Genomic DNA, 21,008 nt, shown 5'->3' with positions numbered 1-21,008 from the left:
CCCCCCCCCCCCCCCACATCCTTTACTATGTCACTGAGTTGGGAATAGCTCCTGGTTGGCTAAAATGCACATAGTGATATTCAACAGGAGATAGCTGTCTGCCTCCCATTGAATATCTGGCTCAGTGGATTCGTTGGTGACCATCTATGTCATGTGACATAGCCAATTACCACCAATATTCAGCAGCTCACTGGTTAACTTCAGCAGCCAGACAAGTCATCTGGTTACCAGCTGCTTTTTATGCTGTTCTATGCATAAGACTTAGCTGACGAGCTAAGCTGCTGAATATTGGCCTAGCTGGCTATGTTTGGTTGGCTAAAGATAGGCTGGAAATTCAATGCCAGTATCACTGCAGATTGCAGGAGATCACTGGAAATCTTCTATGGTCTAACTATTGGACGGCCAGTAATTTTTAAGCTGGTTAAAACATAGCCACTTAAATCAATATTCAGCAGTTAAGTGGTCATGGGTTAGCACTTAAAAATAGGACAGACTTTACGCAGTCCCATGTGTGCTGTAAACCTGATGGCTTAAGATCTGAATATCAGCACGTAAGTGATCAAGTTCTGGCTCCATCTCCAGAATGCTCTCAATATAGCTGGTTTTGAGTTAGGCTCTAATTGCAAATCTCAGCACCACCTAGCCAGTTAAGTGACTAGCCCCGACCAAGCAATTTAGCTGGTCAACAGCCAGCTAAATCACATTTCAATATTAGGCCCTAGGTAATTGCTTGTTCCAGTGTTACAAAATGCAAATGTTGACAAAACAATATTTGAACAATCAATTATTATTAATAATAATAATAATAATTTTATTTTTATATACCGCCAAAGCCATAGTAGTTCGAGGCGGTTTACAATAAGAAGAGCTGGACAATCAGCGAAAATAATTACAATGAGTCGTCAAATACATGAAGAGAGGGAGAATACTTGTAGGAAGGGAGAAAGAAGGGAGAAAGACAGAGTAATAGTCACAATGTAGGGACATCGAGTACATATAAATAGAATATAGAGATAAGGCTTTAAAAGTTCTTGGTTACAAATCGGTTAAACAGGTTTGTTTTAAATATTTTTCTAAAGTTAAGATAGGATAAGTTTCAAATTTATTAGGTTTTTATATACTGCCTATCAAGGTTATCTAAGCAGTTTCACAATCAGGTACTCAAGCATTTTCCCTACCTGTCCCGGTGGGCTCATAATCTATCTAACATACCTGGGGATCTGAAGGATTAAGTGACTTGCCCAGGGTCACTGGGAGCAGTGTGGGGTTTGAACCCACAACCCCAGGGTGCTGAGGCTGTAGCTCCAACCACTGCGCCAGTGCTTAATGATGTTACCCAGCCAACCATTCTGTTGACCTGCTTGGAAAGCAAGAGTTATGTCCAGGTATCTTTTGTATCGGCAGGCTTTTATTGTTGGGTGGCTAAACATATGTATTCTGCGTGTAAGCCTGGTGGAACAATCCAAGTTAAAATGGGAAACCAGGTATATGGGGGCCAAACCAAGAATAGATTTGAAACAAAGACAGGCAAATTTGAACAACACACTTGCTTCTAGGGGCAGCCAATGAAGTTTTTGATAGTAGGGGGTTATATGATCCCATTTTTTTTATACCGAAAATCAGTCGAACTGCCAAATTTTGTATAATTTGTAGTCTTAAAATGTTCCTCATGGGCAGTCTGCATTTTAAAAATATCAGGGCAATTTAGAAACAAGTCCAGACCACTGCTTGGGGATGACCAATAATGGTGGACATGCTGTGGGTTCTTAAAAAGAGAGGCCAGGGGTCTTGTTTGACTGAATATCCTCATTATTATTATTATTATTGTAGTTAGTGGGTTGTGGTGGGTTTTTCTCCTGAAACTACAATTTTATTAGAGGGTGGTTTTCTTTGTCTACTGTATTATTAATTAACCTCCTCATTGTCTTCGATTTTGTACTTTGGAAGAGTTTTCTACATTAACAGTATGATATTTCCAAGTTCACTTTTTTGTTGTTTAAAAGTCATGTTATTAATTGCATGACTTTTGTCATAATTATTTGCAAGAAATAAAATCTATCATTTTATGATAGACCACCCACATAGAATTATATGTATGTATTCACTGAGCATAATCTGTGAAGAATAATAGATATTGATGATAGATATGAATAGATATCTGTAAAAAGAGATGTGATACTAGAGCAGTGAATCATACATGCTCCAGAGGATTCTATTCTTTGATAGAAAATATTAATAATATGTTGAATAAGACCTTTAAAGGTTCTGTTTACAAATCTGAAAACGTAATTGCTTAACTATATGGAGTCAATATTCATATCAATTTAAGTGAGCAGGAGAGACACCTGTCCGCTTAAATCATGCTCAGTGAACTAACCAGAGATAGTAAGCAGAAATGCTGAATATCAGCACTAACCAACCTACCTGATAATCAGCAGGAGAGTGGTGTCATGGGGGGTAGACGATTTTCAAAAAAATATATATATATTTTAGACTTTTCAAGAATGGACATTTTGTCGCTGCCAACTTTGGGCAACTAGCACCCTACATCCAAATCGGACTTAAGGCATATCTTTTGATTATGACCCTCTAAGCATCTATGAACTTGTCACACCCTCGCCCGATCCAAAATTTGACCATTTTATGCTCTCTTGCCATTTGCCTGCATTTGGGTCTAATACATGCATACTTCTAGCTTTGTAAAACAGGGACTTAGATATTTATGTCAGATAAACATTTACCGTATTTTTCAGACCATAAGACACACTTTTTCCACCCCCATAAAGGGGTGGGAAAGGGGGTGCGTCTTATGGACCGAAAACAATGTAGGAGTGTGACCTTTGTGCTTCCTGCCTGTTCACACCGCTCTGTGATTGGCTGCAACCAATCACAGAGCAGTACGGGACCAGGCAGGAAGCGCAAAGGTCATGCTACTGCGTTGTGGTCACTCTTCTATGACAAAAGGCAGCCGTCCAGGAGACCGCACTGGACCACTGCCACTAAAAAAGGTACCAGGGGGCTGCGGGTGGCTTCGGTCTGCGGGCAGCTGCAGGTGGCTTCGGTCTGCGGGTGGCTTCTGGTGGCTTCAGGCTGTGGGCGGCTTCGGGTTTCAGGCGGCTTTGGGCTGTGGGCTTTGGGCAGCTTTGGGCTTTGGGCTTCCCAGCACTAGACGTACCAGACGCACCTACATGTAGAGGAGAAACCGAGAAGAAAATAAATTCTGAACCAAATTCTTTATTCTTGGTTTTTACTCCTCTACAGGTGGGTGCATCTTATAGTCCAGTGCATCTTATGATCCGAAAAATATGGTATGTACTGGTTTCGGTATATATTACACCCAAATAGGGCTTATACTGTATATAATGAAGTCCATAGTGTTTATTGTCCTTTTTGTCCTTTTCTCTGATTGCTTTATTTGTTGCTGTTCCTCCTTGCCCTGCCATCCTCAAAGCTTACTATGTTTTTCTTTATGATCATTATTCAACAGGATCGAAAAATGCAACGTGTTGTGAATCCAGACTGCCCAATCTTAAATTGCCCTGAATCACAGCAAATTTTCCTGCACCATAGCTGCTGCAAAGTTTGTAAAGGTAAGACATAGTATATCGACCAAATTAAAGTGAAAATCATTTTTATCAACCATGTTGGGGGATTAGAAAATATATATAATGTTATTGATTTCTCTCTAACTATAAACAGTTTTTCTGTAAAATGCAAGGGATACGATTCCAATCATTTGTTGTATAGTATCAAAATATTGATGGCAAATAAAGACCAGTATGATCATTTACAATATCATAAGAATATCAACAACACTGTGCGGGTGCTCGTTATTTTGGCTTATTTAAAGTCTTTCAAAATAATTTTTGGTGCACGAACAGAAGGAGGCATAGCCCCTGATGAAACCAAGTGTAAAACGGATGGGCAGCCGTCGGGCACAAAAGATAAATGCCTTCCTTTCTCTAGCACCTTAAGCACTGAATGCACTTTATATATATTGAATGCTATTAAATTAAGATTACAGAAGATATTTAGAGCACATGTCACTTTACCAAGACCAATGATGAATTTACCACCCCAGTAAGAGCATGAAAAATCATTTAAGTAGTGCCTTGGGTATTTGAGGTCTGGTTATTCAATCTGACTTGATATTAATTTGTTCTCTGGCTCATTTAATTGTTTCTTATTTGAACAAATTTTTGTTTTCTTCTAACTCAAGTTGATTCACATACATAATCAAAACACATACATAACAACAATCACAAAAAATTCAACACCTACACAATAATGAAAGCAAACATCATAAAATCTCAAAGGACAGGCGACCAGCGCCTACGTACAAATCAAAAAATGGTTCAGCTCCTATATTTCATTACACAAAAGCGATGTCTTTTTAACAATTTTTTAAAATCACCTAGATTTGTCTGTCAATGTACAGTATATATTGAGGAAGACTATTCCACTCTTGGGGACCGAAACAAGAAAACATGCTGACTCTAGACACTTTCAGCCTCAATTGTTTCACAGTCGGGATACACAAATCGGCATGATTCGCAGAACGCAATGTACATTGTGATTCATATGATAAAATATGATCCACTAGATTTTGGTGCCTGACTATGTATGCAAAGGTACACCATCACCAAAAGTTTATAGCGGATCCGATATTCCCTCGAGGGTTATCTTGTTATATTGGATTTCTGTTACTGGAACATCATCATTTACCAATGCAGAGAAGCTTTTTTGCAGTATCTCTCTTCGCTGACCTTATCCTTCCTCTCTCTTCCCCTCCTCTTGCATCCCCCTCCACTGGGTTCATCATCTTAACCTCCCTCTGGCTGTAGGGTCATCATTTCTTCCCCTCTTTCTTTCATCCTTGTGCTCCTCCCTCCAGCATGGCTGGTATCTCTCTGTTTTCCTCCCTCCCCTCTCCTCCCAACTAGTCCTTCCAGCTTACTTTATTGGCACCGGTGGCAACTCAGAAAGGCCTACTAGTATGTCCAACATAGATCTTATTGCATGGGCATTGGATAATATATACCACATTCATAGTAGTGCAGGTGGTATTCACAGTGGTATAGATCTGTTCCCCAGTCTGGGGATGGACCCACATTTCTCCTGTCATTGCTTGCGAATGAGAACGAGAGCCAGAAGGCCTTGAGCATTCACTGATGCTCAAGGCCCAGCCCAGGCAAGAGGCGGGATCTTTTCTTAACTGGCACCGGCAAGCAGCAAATGGGGTAAGGAGCTTGTTTGGGAGGGCGGGCGGATGCCGCTTCCAGCATGGGGATGCGATGCGGTTCTCAGGGGAGGGGGGGCGTTCGTGAGCGGGGTGGGTGATGATGGTTTGAGCGGGGATGGGTGGGTGTGATGGAGCAGCGCTGGTAGCCTCGGGGGGGGGGGGGGGGGAGGAGGAGCTGGAACATATCAAGCGAGTTTCCCTTACTTCCTATGGGGAAACTCGCTTTGATATACGAGCAATTTGGTTTACAAGCATGCTTCTGGAACAAATTTGTTTTTCACAATGATAATAGTTTGTCAGACTTTCATTCCAATTTCCCTGTACGTATTTATTGAAATTGTTAAAATTTGTCAAGTATTCTTCATTCACCAAGATAAAGACTTGTATGATGAAGAAACAGACTCTCAGCTGTAGTGTTGAGCCTTGAACATCACAGAACACTTGGGGCAAATCCAGTATATTTTCTCTGATAAAACTGGTACTCTCATCCAAAATAAAATGGTTTTTCGAAGATGCACTGTTTAGGTCCTTCTTTTTAGGGACTTATGCAGTATTAGTTTATGTATATTACCATGTGTTTGCAATAATATGATAGCAGCAGGCCTATTTGCAAGATTCATGTGCTTTGCCTGATTGCAACTTGTAGGTAAAAATTGTTATGCATTTTCATCTTGTTTTGACTCCCGTAACTTCAGTGCTGCAGTACGCACAGACCTAAAAGGGGCTTTTTAGGAGGAGTGGTGAGGACGGGATTTAGGCGGGATGTGGGCCGTCTTAGATTTAGTCGTACTACATGTATAACTGAAAGTTTTACAACACTGTCTAGACGGAACTTGGATGTTGTGACTTAGGCCATCTAAAACCAGGTCTAAGTCACAAGAAGATATCCAAAGTGACCAGATAATAACTGTAGGGACAAGGACAGACCCCTACACATTCCTCCAGTGATCACTGACTCCCCCCTGCCATATAAATTGTAATAACAACTTACCTCCAGAACATCAGCACCTGGTAGCCTGTCATAGGAAAGCTTAGTAGAGCTACACAGAGGTGACCAAACGAACCTGATTGAATTTTTTGATTGGGTGACCAGAGAGCTGGATCGAGGACATATGCTAGATGTAATTTACTTGGATTTCAGCAAAGCCTTTGATACAGTTCCTCATAGGAGGCTGTTGAACAAACTTGAAGGACTGAAGTTAGGACCCAAAGTGGTGAACTGGGTCAGAAACTGGCTGTCGGACAGACACCAGAGGGTGGTGGTTAATGGAAGTCGCTCAAAGGAAGGAAAGGTGACTAGTGGAGTCCCTCAGGGTTCGGGGCTGGGGCCAATCCTGTTCAATAAGTATATAAGTGACATTGCTGAAGGGTTAGAAGGAAAAGTGTGCCTTTTTGCAGATGATACCAAGATTTGTAACAGAGTAGACACCGAAGAGGGAGTGGAAAATATGAAAAAGGATCTGCAAAAGTTAGAGGAATGGTCTAATGCCTGGCAACTAAAATTCAATGCAAAGAAATGCAGAGTAATGCATTTGGGGATTAATAATAGGAAGGAACCGTATATGCTGGGAGGAGAGAAGCTGATATGCACGGACGGGGAGAGGGACCTTGGGGTGATAGTGTCCGAAGATCTAAAGGCGAAAAAACAGTGTGACAAGGCAGTGGCTGCTGCCAGAAGGATTCTGGGCTGTATAAAGAGAGGCGTAGTCAGTAGAAGGAAGAAGGTGTTGATGCCCCTGTACAGGTCATTGGAGTATTGTGTTCAGTTTTGGAGACCGTATCTGGCGAAAGAAGTAAGAAGACTTGAGGCGGTCCAGAGGAGGGCGACGAAAATGATAGGAGGCTTGCGCTAGAAGACGTATGAGGAGAGACTGGAAGCCCTGAATATGTATACCCTAGAGGAAAGGAGAGACAGGGGAGATATGATTCAGACGTTCAAATACTTAAAGGGTATTAACGTAGAACAAAATCTTTTCCAGAGAAAGGAAAATGGTAAAACCAGAGGACCTAATTTGAGGTTGAGGGGTGGTAGATTCAGGGGCAATGTTAGGAAATTCTACTTTACGGAGAGGGTGGTGGATGCCTGGAATGCGCTCCCGAGAGAGGTGGTGGAGAGTAAAACTGTGACTGAGTTCAAAGAAGCGTGGGATGAACACAGAAGATTTAGAATCAGAAAATAATATTAAAGATTGAACTAGGCCAGTTACTGGGCAGACTTGTACGGTCTGTGTCTGTGTATGGCCGTTTGGAGGAGGATGGGCAGGGGAGGGCTTCAATGGCTGGGAGGGTGTAGATGGGCTGGAGTAAGTCTTAACAGAGATTTCGGCAGTTGGAACCCAAGCACAGTACCGGGTAAAGCTTTGGATTCTCGCCCAGAAATAGCTAAGAAGAAAAAAAAAAAAAATTTAAATTGAATCAGGTTGGGCAGACTGGATGGACCATTCGGGTCTTTATCTGCCGTCATCTACTATGTTACTATGTTACTATATGTTATGTTACTATGACTGGTGAACCATGGAGAGGAGGACCCAGGCCCATAAGCCACTCTAACCATTGCATGCATGGTGAAACATGTGCACCCCACAACCCCCCCCCCCAAAAAAAAAAAACCTGTTATGTACTGCCATATAAGTGGCACCTGCAGCCATAAAGACTATTGTAGTGGTAGACAGGTGGGTCTAGTCAGTTGTCAGTTCTGGGGGTGTTTTGGGGGGCTCACCATGACCTATAAGGTTGTTGTGGTGAGATGTGTGTGTAGCACTCTTTTTGTGAAGTTCACAGCAGTGCCCTGTAAGGTACCCCACTACTCTGGTGCAATATTTGGGTGTCCAGTCCATCACTTTGCTGACCCCACCCACGTCCAAAAGGTTTTTTTTCTAGGCGTTTTTGACTTGGATGAATTTTTGGACGAACATGGGGTATAAATATGAACAACTTAGTGGTTTGGACAATCAGACAGCTGGACATACAATTAGATAATTTTTGAACAAAAAAATATATTGGATGTATTTTTCGAAAATGGACCTTTTCCCATGTCCGACTTTGGGCGACTAGCAACTTAGGCTGAAAATGAACTTAGACATATCTTTTGATTATTCCCCTCCATGTTTATTTGTTTTATAAACTTAATAAAAATACTTGAACATAAGATATATATATATATTTTGAAGCAACAGCTATCAATATCACTGCCACACCTGCTACCCAAAACTCTGCACTATGTCCTTAAAAAAATCCCTCTGAGCCTTATTTCTACTCTCCCCAATCCAGCAGGAATTCTCTTTCCCTGTCCTGCCAGTGCCTATTCCAAAATGGGAGTGGATGACTTGACTAGGGTCACTTTGAAATATTATCATATAACAAAACTAGTCTTTAAGCCCGTTACATTAACGGGTGCTAGAATATATGTCTGTCTTTCTTTCTTTCTTTCTGTCTCTCTCTCTCTCCCGATGTCTCTCTCTCTCTCTCTCTCTCTCTCCATGACTCCCTTTTTCTGTCTGTCTTTCTGTCCCTCTCCCTGCCCCTGTGTCTTTCTTCCTTTCTGTCTGTCTCCCTCCCTCCTGCTGTCTGTCTGTCATTCTTTCCCTCCATTTCCCTGTGCAATAGTATTTCCACCCCACTTTCCTGCAACAGCATTTCCCTCCCCCTCCCCCCCAACTTCCCTGTGCAGCAGCAGCGGTATTTGTCTTCCCCTCCAGTTGCAGCATTTCCCCCACCCCTTCCCTTCTCTTACCGCGATCTTGCCTACTCCGTTCGGCCCCTCCCCTGCGTTCTGGCCTGCTGCGATCTGGCTGCTCCGTTCAGCTCCTCGTGGCTGGAGTCCTCTTCTTTGTTGGCCCCCCCTTCCCTTCCCTTCCCGCGGTCTTGAGCTTCGGTCTGGTCTGGCCTGCTCACCTTGCCGTATTTTTTTTTTTAGTTGAAAGACTCGGCGGTGGCTCCTCTCATGATCCCCACCTGCGTCGGAAGTCCGACGCAGGCGGGGATCATGAGAGGAGCCACCGCTGCGTCTTTCATCTAAAAAATGCAATACGGCAGGGAGCAGGCCAGACCGAAAAACAGAACCGTAAGCCGCGCATGCGCACTTCCTATGGGTCGCTACAGCTCACGGAAAAGCGGCACACGCATAGGAAGTGCGCATGCGTGGCTTACCGTTTTATTATATTAGATGATGCTGACAAATAGCACATATAGGGGTCCTATTATTAAAAGGCACTATCACAGGATGTGTCTAGACATCCCATGGTAGTTGTAAGACTGATGCATACCACGCACTAAAAGTAACATAGTAACATAGTAGATGAAGTAGATTTCATTTTTTTTAGCATGGGGGGGGGTTGTTTGGAGGCAGAGAGTAGATATGCCCTGCACTAATTAGTTAGCGCACTGCATCATTGTGGATTAACCGATTAGCGTGTGGTTAGCATCGGAGCCCTTACCACCTAGAAAATAGGTGTCAATAAGGCTCCCGCACTAATGGCCACACGCTAATGGCCATTAACCCTTTAATTGGCAGATGGTGAAACGGCTGCTTTATGTAACTCGATATTGAACAAGAGCAACAGACATTTGGAGATGCAGATCTCCCATAAGAGCCTTAGAAGACACATGTTGCTTCTGAGCAACAATGCCAACTAAAGGACTACTTAAGGAAAATGAAAATATGGAACCATTTTACCATTGGACACATGGTCGGGTTGGGCCCATGTGCCTCAGGCCCCGCCCCCAGGAGGGACCTAAGGCTCCCTGGCCTATTCTGATTGGCCCAGGCGCCTTAGGCCCCACCAGTAGGCGGAGCTTTGGGACGGATGGGCCAATCCGGCCTCATTCCGTCGTTGGCTGCCTGCCGGACAGGCGGGCTTGGCTCTCGTCTGTCTGGCCAACTACACAAAGGTACGGGGAAGGGGGGTGGGGGTGTCGTGGGGGTCGGCCAGGGGGGTCACGGGTCGGCTGGGGGGGGCGGTCGGAAGTTCTTGGGGGGGCAGTCGTTGGGATCCACGCAACAAAACTTATTAACCATCCCTTCTTTAAAAATAATTGGGACAAGAAGAGCAACCATATTTTCAGTACAAGCACCCCAACTGTGGAACAATTTACCAATTTATCTACATAGCGAACCATCACTGGTCAAATTTAAATGCGGTTTAAAAAGCATTCTTTATAAAGATGCATTCAATACATAGACAAATAATTGTAATAAACACAGTACCTATTCTTTAAAGAATCAAATGAGTAGGACATCAACATGGAAACTATAAGTGCTTTTTTAATTTTAATTTTAATCCTCTTTTTTCCCTTCATTCAAAAGATCATTAATACTAATCTGGACCTTTATTTATTCTTCATATTAAAACAATCTGCTTTTAAACAGATTAATTATTCCTAACATTACCTCTTTCCATGAATCATTTTAAAATAACTGAAGCTCTTTCTATCAATTAATTTTCTTCATAATTTTTTTTCTTTTTCTAAATTGACCCTACCCTTAAGTACAAACCTTAAATGTTTGGTTTTTTTTAAAAAAATTTTCTTTTTTATTCTTTTTTTTTTAATTAATTTTATAAATTGTATAAATGTATTTCTCCCTTTTATCTACTTGTTTCAGTTTGTATTAATAGAATATAATGATTAGTCTGTATAATAGTCTTATTTGTATTTGTATTTCTCATCCCTGCCTTTTACAATTATGTAATACGCATTGAAATATTGGATATTGCATAAAATCAAAATTTAATAAACTTGAAACTTGACACTTGAACTTGACATGGGCCCAACCCGACCATGTGTCCAAGGCCCCGCCCCCAGGAGGGACCTAAGGCTCCCGAGCCTATTCTGATTGGCCCAGGCACCTTAGGCCCCACCAGTAGGCGGAGCTTTGGGATGGATGGGCCAATCCGGCCTCATTCCGTCGTTGGCTGCCTGCCGGACAGGCGGGTTTGGCTCTCGTCTGTCCGGCCAAATACACAAAGGTACGGGGAAGGGGGTGGGGTGTCGTGGGGGTCGGCCAGGGGGGTCGCGGGTCGGCTGGGGGGGCGGTCGGAGGTTCTTGGGGGGCGGTCGTTGGGGGGAGGGGGGTTTGCGTCGAGGGCAGGAGGGCCTGGGATCCCTCCTGCCCGTAATGTAGTGCGGGGTGGGGGTAGGGGGTCGCCGTGGCTAGGAGGGTTTGGGCTCCCTCCTGGCCTGAACAACTAGCGGGGGGGGGGGTCACTAGAGCCAGGAGGGCTTGGGCTCCCTCCTGGCCCGATATTGTCGGGGAGTTGGGGAGTCGGCGGGGCAAGAGGGCTTGGGCTCCCTTTTGCCCCGATCATGTTGGGGAGTCGGGGGGGGGGCAAGAGGGCTTGAGCTCCCTCTTGCCCCGATCATGTTGGGGGTGCCGCGGTTGGCTGGGGCAAGAGGGCTTGAGCTCCCTCTTGCCCCGATCGTGTTGGGGAGTCGGGGAGTCGGCGGGGAAAGAGGGCTTGGGCTTCCTTTTGCCCCGATCGTGTCGGGGAGTCGGGGGGGCAAGAGGGCTTGAGCTCCCTCTTGCCCCGATTGTGTCGGGGGTGCCGCTGTTGTTCTGGGGCAAGAGGGCTTAAGCTCCCTCTTGCCCCAATCGTTTCGGGGAGTCGGGAAGTCGGCGGGTCAAGAGGGCTTGACGTCAGAGAAAGGGCGGGACCGCCAAGAGGAAGCAGCAGGACACTGGTAGGATCTTCTACATGATGGGGGGGGTCGGGAGGCTGTGGGGGTGCGAGCGGTCCTTCCGGGTGGGGGTGCGTGTGCGTGCGAGCGGTCCTTCGGGGTGGGGGTGCGAGCGGTCCTGCGGGGGGGGAATCGGACGTCGGGAGGGGCATCAGGCATTCAGGGTGGGGACAGGACTTCAAGGGGGAGAGGAGAGTTGGGGCGGGCGAAAGGAGAGTCGGGCAGCATGCGCGGTATACGGGTGTGCGCGGTATATAAAAATTTCTGTACATAAATTTGTGTTTTCCGTGCGCTATACCCGTGTGCGCGTTTTACACGGGTGCGCGTTATCTACGTGAAAATATGGTACATTTTCAAATAAAAAAACAAGATAGACGTTTTGCAGTTTTGAAAATGGGCATGTTTGGTCATGGATTTTTGTTTGTGTTCCACAAAATGTCTAAACTCAGATTTAGATATCATATCAAAAATGCCCCCCACATGATATCAGATAATAATAATAATAATAATAATAATAACTTTATTCTTATATACCGCCATACCCATCGAGTTCTAGGCGGTTTACAGCAATTAACAAATGGTCTGCATTGACAAGCTTATTTACAACATGTTACAAGCAGATTTACAAACAAATTACCTGTAGATTTACAGTAAATTACAACAATTTACAATTTACAACAGACAGCAATGAAGTTACCACAATTTACAGTAGTCTGCAATAAGGAATACATTGGTCCACTTTCTCAATTACTTTTGGAATATAGTAATAGGTAATGCTGATTCCGGTCAATTATTAGAGATTACTTTAGGATTTAATACATTCTTTATAACAGTGGTGAACTATAGCATACTGTAAGGAGGTAGAAAGCTTTCCAGATTACAGGAAAGTGATGCATAAGTGATAGCAGCTTAAAGTATCCCACAATCTTGAGAGGCTGTAGGACTCATATATGCTAGATATATAGGTGCTCAATAAAAATGCCTATTCATTCAGCATCACTGAAAATGTGACTAATTTATGCATATACCTTGGCCATATTAGTAGATATCACAAAAATTTGACCACGTTAACACCTCTTCTGTGAAATGTCTACTGGCTGCCAATTCAGCATCGTATTACATATAAAATTATATTCCTTTGTTTCAAAATTCGACAGTCAAATCTTCCACCATTCCTTGACAATTATTAATCCCATGTACTACCTTCAGGACCTTGTGGTCCGTGGATCAAAATTTACTCACAATTCCCTCCTTAAAAATGATTAATACCAGAAGAAATGAGATATTTTCAATATATGCACCTTCTTTCCTTAAAGGAGAAGCAACTCTTGATAGATTCAAGAGCTCCCTGAATTTTTTTTTGTATAAAGACACCTTTGAATATTATCAAATTTTAAATAAACCTGAAACCTGTTTGAAAATTGACCCATAGCTCGGTTAGAGTCATAGACTGTAACTCTCTTGAAGAAAACAATTGATCTTCTTCAGGCTCTTATCAATTATCAAAAATTTACCTCCCATGCAACCAATATCACTTCCTTTATAGTAGTAGTCTGGCTGATGCCTGGTTAAATCATCCAGGCCGGTCCAGGAGGTGATAGTCAGTGGCACTTAACTGGAGAGTTCCACTGTATATCAACTTTGACTACCATGATGCTCTCTGATAAGTGCTAGGGCAGTCTGGCTGGAGTTATATGGGCATGAATTATTCAGTGCTAGTGCCCACATAGTAAACTGGGCATGTAGGACCACATAATTAGGAAATATGCCCTGCAATGCTAATCCAATGTTTATCTAATAAGGTTTAAAATGTAATTCCCTGGAAACATCCAGATACCTCTTATTGTAATCCGCCTAGAACTGAATGGTTAAGGTGGCATAGAAGTCAACAAATGTAATGTAATATAATAAAACAGTCTTATGTATGCCCAGTTGACTGTATGTGTACAGCACTCAATATTAGCCATACCCAAATAACTTATGAGCATTGCTAAAGACCCAGATAGTCAGTGCTGGTGCTTAGATATGGCTCCAAACAACAGAGAATGTCAAACTCTGCACAAATGCCTAGAAGTCCAAAAAGGAGCAGGGTATCTCCTGATTAGTGTTTTATGCATTTGGTTGCAATGAAAGTGTGGTTTGTTTGAAGACCAGTCATACACTGCTTAGATATGGTTCTGCATTAACTGAGTGAGAAACTACTGGGAATACCACCATAGTTAAAATAGAGGATTTTACACTTACTGGACATTAATAGTTGTAAAGAATTGCAAAATTATACCATGTTTTAGTACAGTGTTTCTCAACCTGCGGTACGTACCCTAGGGGGTACGTGGGCCGCCTGTTGGGGGTACGCAGGCTGACCGCCCATTCCTCCCTGCCACTCACCACCGCCCCCTGCCACCACCATTATTGAAATGAAAAGTGTCAAGAAAATTCTGGAATAACTTGTAAGTTTTATGGCTCTACATTATTCTCTTCTTGATTGGGCTGAGAACTTTTCAGCTGCCCCTCGTATGTTTGATTCCGAGCTTTGATGTACTCTGTAGATTTTGCTTTTCAACTATATGGCAGAATAACAGTTTGAGCTGAATGCTCAGAAATATTATCCAAAGGCAATAGTCATACGCCCTTCACTTTGTTTCACGTTTCAAAGTTTAATTTTCAAGAAAATCAGATCAAATGGATCCGCCAAAGTGAACTATAGTCTCACAGCTAGCGTCCCTACTTTAATAGGTAGCTACATTGCTTTCACTAGAGTATCCTACGGCTAGAAGCTTGATGAAGAATTGTACATCTATGTTTTCTGTCTAGATCCAGTTTTTATAGTCTTTGTTTTGGATTTGCATTAAGGGCATTTCTCTGTTTCTATTATGCTCATCTATTGTCTATGCCAGAATTATAATTCATTATTGTTATAAATCCAAATGGGCAATTTATGCTTTAGGCAGTTTAAAAATTGTTTGAATGATATATAATAATGCACATTCTATTGAGCAAAGCCTCCAGTGAACATGTGTTTCATTTAAGTAGCTTTAGAAACATCATTGAACAAGAAATTTAGGTATACAGAACAAAGAAGATTTCAACATGATTCGTGTCATAACTGGTGAAGTGCTTCATTTTTCTTCCATACAATAAAGGCCTGAAAATGCAACAGAGTGCTGTTTCATAACATTTTAGTCTTCTTCCCCATAGCCACACAGATGGGTTTTTTTTTTTCCATTTTATTTTATAATAAATAGAACCTATTAGTACTGTTCTTTCTAGCGCTCTTGGCACTTCCAGATTATTTTTCGTACATGAAAAATCCAAAGCATGTTCAAAATAGAAGAAAAGGATTGCTAAATATGGAGTATTCCATATGTGTACATGCTTATTAGGTGGCCGAAAACAAAATCACTGTGGAAAAGATGATGTACAAGATGCAGGCTTTATTGAAAATACAGTCAATTAATCCACATGATGAAATGTCTAGGATCCAAATGATTGGGGACTATGGATCCAATACGGTCCATATATCGACAACTTGCTATTTTAATCCACCGTAGGTTTTTTTGCAAATAAACTATATATCATTTTAGGACACATTCCATTGATCATTTTATTATTCATAGGACCCCTGAGGAAGTTGTCGAAACACAGACCGTATTGGGTTCGTGGTCTCCAATCATTTGGGTCCTAGTCATTTCATCATGTGGATTAATTGACTGTATTTTCAATAAAGCCTGCATCTTGGACATTATCTTCTCCATAGTGGTTTGGTTTTCGGTTGCTTTCCAGTTCTGTGGAGTATTAAGTGACAATTTTTGTTTGTTCATGCTTATTAGGCTTCACATCTTTTTAAGAGTAATGTACCAAGCTGCAAATAAACTGTGGCAATATGCAAGAAATTTTGTAAAATGGCAGCAGCAACCTTTAAGAGGCACTTGGAGGGATTTTTTTTTTATTCCGTACTGTCCATCTAGCCTACTATCTTTTTCCAACAGCGACCAATGCAGGTCACAAGAAGAAGCCCAAATAGTAGCAACATTCCATGTAACTGATCCCAGAACAAACAGTGGCTTCCCCCATGTCTATCTCAATAGCAGACTATGCTCTTTTCCTCCAGGAACTTGTCCAAACCTTTTTTTAACCTATCTATGCTAACCCTGATACCACATCCTCCAACAATGAGTTCCATTTGCTAAATGAAAAAAAATATTTCCTCCCTATTTGTTTTAAAAGTATTTCCATGTAACCTTATTGAATGTCCCCAAGTCTTTGTTCTTTTTGAATGAGTAAAAAAAAAAAAAAAAGATTTACTTTTATCTGTTCTACACCACTCAGGATTTTGTAGACCTCACTCTTATCTCCCCTCAGCCATCTCTTTTCCAAGCTGAAGAACCCTAACTTCATTAGCCTTTCCTTATATGAGAGGAGCTCTATCGCCTTTATTATTTTGGTCGCTCTTGTTTGAACTTTTTCTAATTCCACTGTATCTTTTTTCAGATATAGGGGTCCTTTTACTAAGGCGCGCTAGCCGATTTAATGCGCTAAATGCTAACGCATCCATTATATTCTATGGATGCTTTAGCATTTAACATACACTAAGTCAGCTAGCACGCCTTAGTTAAAGAGGGGGATAGTGACCAGAACTGAACACAATATTCTAGGTGAGGTCAAATCATAGAGCAATGCAGAGGCATTATAGTATTCCTGGTCTTACTTACCATCTCTTGCCTAATAATTCCTATCATCCTGTTTGCTTTTTTAGCCAATGCCATACACTGGGCAGAAGATTTCAGTGTATTGTCTATAATGACACCTAGAGTAGATCTTTACCTTAGGTGCCGACTCCCAAGGTAACTATGATTTGGATTATTTGTCCAATCTGAATCACTTTGCATTTGTCCACGCTACATTTCATCTGCCATTTGAATGCTTACGGTAGTCTTCCAATTTACTAAGGTCTTCCTGCTTTCTTTCATAGTGATTCCCGAGAACTCCAAAGTTTGTGCCTGGGATTAAAACAATAAAAACTGGTGATTTGTCCCCTGGATTCGGAATAGATTACCCAAATTAGGGTACATCAGATTTGGGCATGGATCCCAGATCCACATATTAACTAATTGGTTAGATGCTAAGAATCAATTGGAGTTAACATACACTTGATTTGCAGTAATTAGGAGTTTTGCAAGGATTTGCTCTATGCCCTATTCTATAACACCAGAGCCTAAATTTTATAGCATGCGACTCCAAAAGTTGGAGAGACATAGATGAATCAGGGGCATTCTTAGAATTTAGACATGATATTGTAGAATTCCTGGATTTACCTGTCTACCTGCCATCAGTTGGATACCAGAATTTACACCAGCATTTGGGATGCACCGGGGAGAAGGCCTAAGGCTCTGATTGGTCCATGTGCCTAAGACCCCTCCCATAGGCTTTATTCCCCCTTCCTAGTGCATCCTGGGATATACTGGGAGGGGCCTAAGGCTCTGATTGGCTTGGGTGCCTAAGGCACCCAAGCCAATCAGATTTGTGATACATAGGATATCTCAGACCCCTGAGGAAGGAGTGTTTCTCTGCAACATGGACTATGTTGGGTCCGCACTCCATGTATATGAAAGGGTGACTGGTCAAAAGCGCGTGAGGACAAAGGCGCGCTGACAACCGAGCGCGGACAACTGAGCGTAGAGCTTAATCGCGCTGAAGAAAACCCATATTTTAAAGGGCTCTGATGGGGGATGTGGGGGGGAACCCCCCACTCTACTTAATAGGGATCGCGCTGCCTCACGCTGCCATGTTGGGGGGGTATGGGGGGTGTAACCCCCCACATTATACTGAAAACTTAACTTTTTCCCTAAAAAACAGGGAAAAAGTTAAGTTTCCAGTATAATGAGGGGGGTTACAACCCTCCAAGCCCACCACAACGCCAGCATGATCTCTATTAAGTAAAGTGGGGGGGTTCTCCACCAACACCCCCCGTCGGAGCCCTTTAAAATATGATTTTTCTTCGGCGCGATGAAGTCCTGCGCTCAGTTGTCCGCGCTTGGTTGTCGGCGCGCCTTTGTCCTCGCGCGCTTTAGACTATGAACCATATGAGAGTCACTTCTTTGGATTACAATTTTATATCAATTTCTAATAAACATTCCTGTACCTCGTACATTCCATTCTGAAGTCCTTTTATTGTTTTTGCTGCATGATTTACATTGAGGTACTCAAGTATTTCTCCCTATCTGTCCCAGTGGGCTCACAATCTGACTAACATACCTGGAGCAATGGAGTGTTAGTGACTTGCTCAGGGTCACAAAGGTGCAGCACTGGGCTTGAACCTGCAACCTGAGGGTGCTGAGGCTGTATCTCTAACCACTAGGCCACTCCTTCACAAATAATGATGGTTCAAATTGCAAATTACAAAATATTAAGAGTTCAACATAGCCTCATAATTATATTTTTCCCTTTGATTTGTTATTATTCTTTCAGACCTGGTCCTTTTCGATCATTTGTGGCATATAAACATAAAGGTGAAAGCTTTAATGTCATAGTTACAATTGAAAATGTGTTTGTTTACAAGATTCTTAGGGAATGAATGTATTATATTCAACTGTATATGCGCAGTTTTTTTAATTCTATTTTGTAAACGGCATAGAACTTAATGGCATTGCGGTATAGAAATACATTTTTATGTTATATTACTAAAATCCATGCAAACCTTTGCATTTTTTTTCTGTAAATAAAATTACATGAAGAATTTACTTTTTGATAAAGTAATAACAAAGAAGGATTGCATATCTTATAAAGAAAACAGCAGGTGAAAAGGGATTTCATCACTGAACTAGAAAACTGATTAGAGCTGACCAGATATACATTTCAAAAAATTGTTTTGTTTAATAAGAGAGAATTGTTTTCGTTTTATTATAGGATACAACTTCTGTTCTGAAGGACATAACTGCATGGACTATTCTGTCTGCCAAAACTTGGAAGACAGAGCCATCTGCCTATGCCGTGATGGGTTCCGAGCCCTTCGAGAAGACAATGCCTACTGTGAAGGTAATCTATGTAAAGACACTCGGCTTCACTGTATAAATTACTCTGGATTGAATAAGATTTATTAAATTTCCAAATCTGTCAAACAGATGGTCCTGTTAGAACCAGTGAATTTAATTTGAATGCATTAATCAGCTGAATATAATTACCTCATTCATTTTATTGATGTCAGTGTTGCTAAGCTGATATAAAAAGAACTCTGAAAGATATAGGGCTCCTTTTATCAAGCCGCACTAGCGGGGTTAACGCGTGCGACTTTTCAACACGCACTAACCCCCGCGCTGGCTAAAAACTACCGCCTGCTCAAAAGGAGGCGGTAGCAGCTAGTGCGGCCAGCGGTTTAACGCACGCTATTACGCGCGTTAAACCACTAGCGCGGCTTGATAAAAGGAGCCCATAATTTTATTTTGAACTTAGGTCATATTTGACTAGATAAGTATCCCAGGTAAAATAAATTACTTATTCAATAAAGATACCTTTAATGAACATGTGCTCTGTAGTTAGATTATGTATACAGACCTGTTGGAATGGAGATGTCCAGGTCAGGACTAGAGAATGACACGGTGGCAGTTACCTGCAGCTAGCCATGGGTAGTCGCGGGTAACCTGACGAAACAGTGGGGGGGGGGGGAAGTGCTCATTGTGGGTACGGGGACAAGGCCATCCACCGTCCCGTGGAGTGGTGAATGGCCTTGTCCCCGCAGTTAAGGGAGGGAAGGCACGCGGTCACCTCCCTACCTCGAGCAAAATCTATCTCCCTCCCCCTTACCTTTGCGGCGCTTTAGAAAAGAAACTGAAGCCGGCGAAGCCTGCCTGTGCCGCCCTGCAGTCATGTATGTGTGAGCGTAAGCTTCTCCTCTGACGCAACCTCCGGGACCTTTGTACCTTTTACATATGCTGTTATATAACTAGTGCCTTGATTGATGCGTATGCCTGGAAATGGAGGAGATGAGATGGTGGATGCCTAAGAGCCATGATCAGTCCTATTACTGCTATTTGCTTTTTCCTGCCTGCCTTATTTGTTTTCCTTCTTAATTTTCATGCTATGTGCAAATTGTTGACAGGGGCTATTGCTGACAGGGGCAAATTGGTGCCAGGGGTAGGAGAAAGCTTGGCCCACCACTGCACTGGTGACACTCCTATCTGGAAAAGGAAGCCTCTTGTCTTTTGGCTGGCATTCACTGGTCACGACTCATAGAGCTCCAGGTTGAGTATGGATCTACTACTTATAACCTGGAGCTCTATGGAAAAGGTTGTGACCAGTAAGTGCCAGCCAACAGACAAGGGGCCTCCTTTTCCAGATAGGAGTGTCACCAGTGCAGTGGTGGTATAAGCTTTCTCCTAGCCCCTGTCAGCAATGGACCCTCTAAGCTGCGCAGCTGTGTGGCCGCACACCTTTAAGCAGGAGACCAAGCAGCCATTCAGCCGTACTGCACAGCAGAAGAAGTCGGGACCAGCATCCCTACAGTATCACTCTTCCATCGTGCCACTGCTGCTGCTTTCCCAAAACAGCAGCAGCAACAGAAAACTAAAACAAACCAGCTGCAGGACTTTCCCATACATACCCGTGGCTGCTGGCCTGCCCTCTCTGACATCACTTCTTCCTCTGAGGTTGATGTGTATGGGATGGCTCCCCCAGCTGGTTTGTTTCAGAAAAGCAGCAGCAGCAGTGGGGAAAGCAGCAGCAGCGATGGGGATGCTAGGGGGCAAACACTGATGGATGTGGAGTGGGGAAGAGAGAGGGAGTAGACTCTGATGGATGTGGGTTGGGGGAGAGAGAGGGGGCAGGCACTGATGGATGTGGGTTGGGTGGAAAAGAGAGGGAAGACTCTGGTAGAAAGGGGTGGGGAAGAAGGGTAGACAGTGGTAGAAGTGAGGTGGGAGGAGAGAGGGGGAAGAAGCTGGTGGAAATGGTGTGGGTGGGGAGAGAGAGGGGGTAGATTTTGTATAGAAGTGGGAAGACTGATTCTAGATAGAACAGGGGAGAAAGAGAGCAGATGTTGGGGGATGGGGTTTGGAAAGGAGGGAGATGATGAAAACCAGGAGGGGAGGGGGGGAGA

General features: G+C 42.9%; 1 protein-coding gene across 2 annotated transcripts in view; it reads left to right on the top strand.

The window, feature by feature from the left end:
- NELL2 (neural EGFL like 2) overlaps nucleotides 1-21,008 on the top strand; it is a 648,388-nt gene that overhangs the window by 399,340 nt on the left and 228,040 nt on the right. For both annotated transcript variants that reach the window (XM_033959423.1, XM_033959422.1), the window contains 2 exons: nucleotides 3,488-3,590; nucleotides 18,824-18,952. In XM_033959423.1, the coding sequence (XP_033815314.1) occupies nucleotides 3,488-3,590; nucleotides 18,824-18,952 (232 nt within the window). The remainder of the gene's footprint in view (nucleotides 1-3,487; nucleotides 3,591-18,823; nucleotides 18,953-21,008) is intronic.

This window comes from Geotrypetes seraphini, chromosome 9 (genome assembly GCF_902459505.1).
Source record: "Geotrypetes seraphini chromosome 9, aGeoSer1.1, whole genome shotgun sequence".
In the NCBI taxonomy this organism is placed as follows: Eukaryota; Metazoa; Chordata; class Amphibia; order Gymnophiona; family Dermophiidae; genus Geotrypetes; species Geotrypetes seraphini.
The sequence above is the reverse complement of the archived record's forward strand: the minus strand, read 5'-3'. Positions and strand labels throughout refer to the sequence as shown.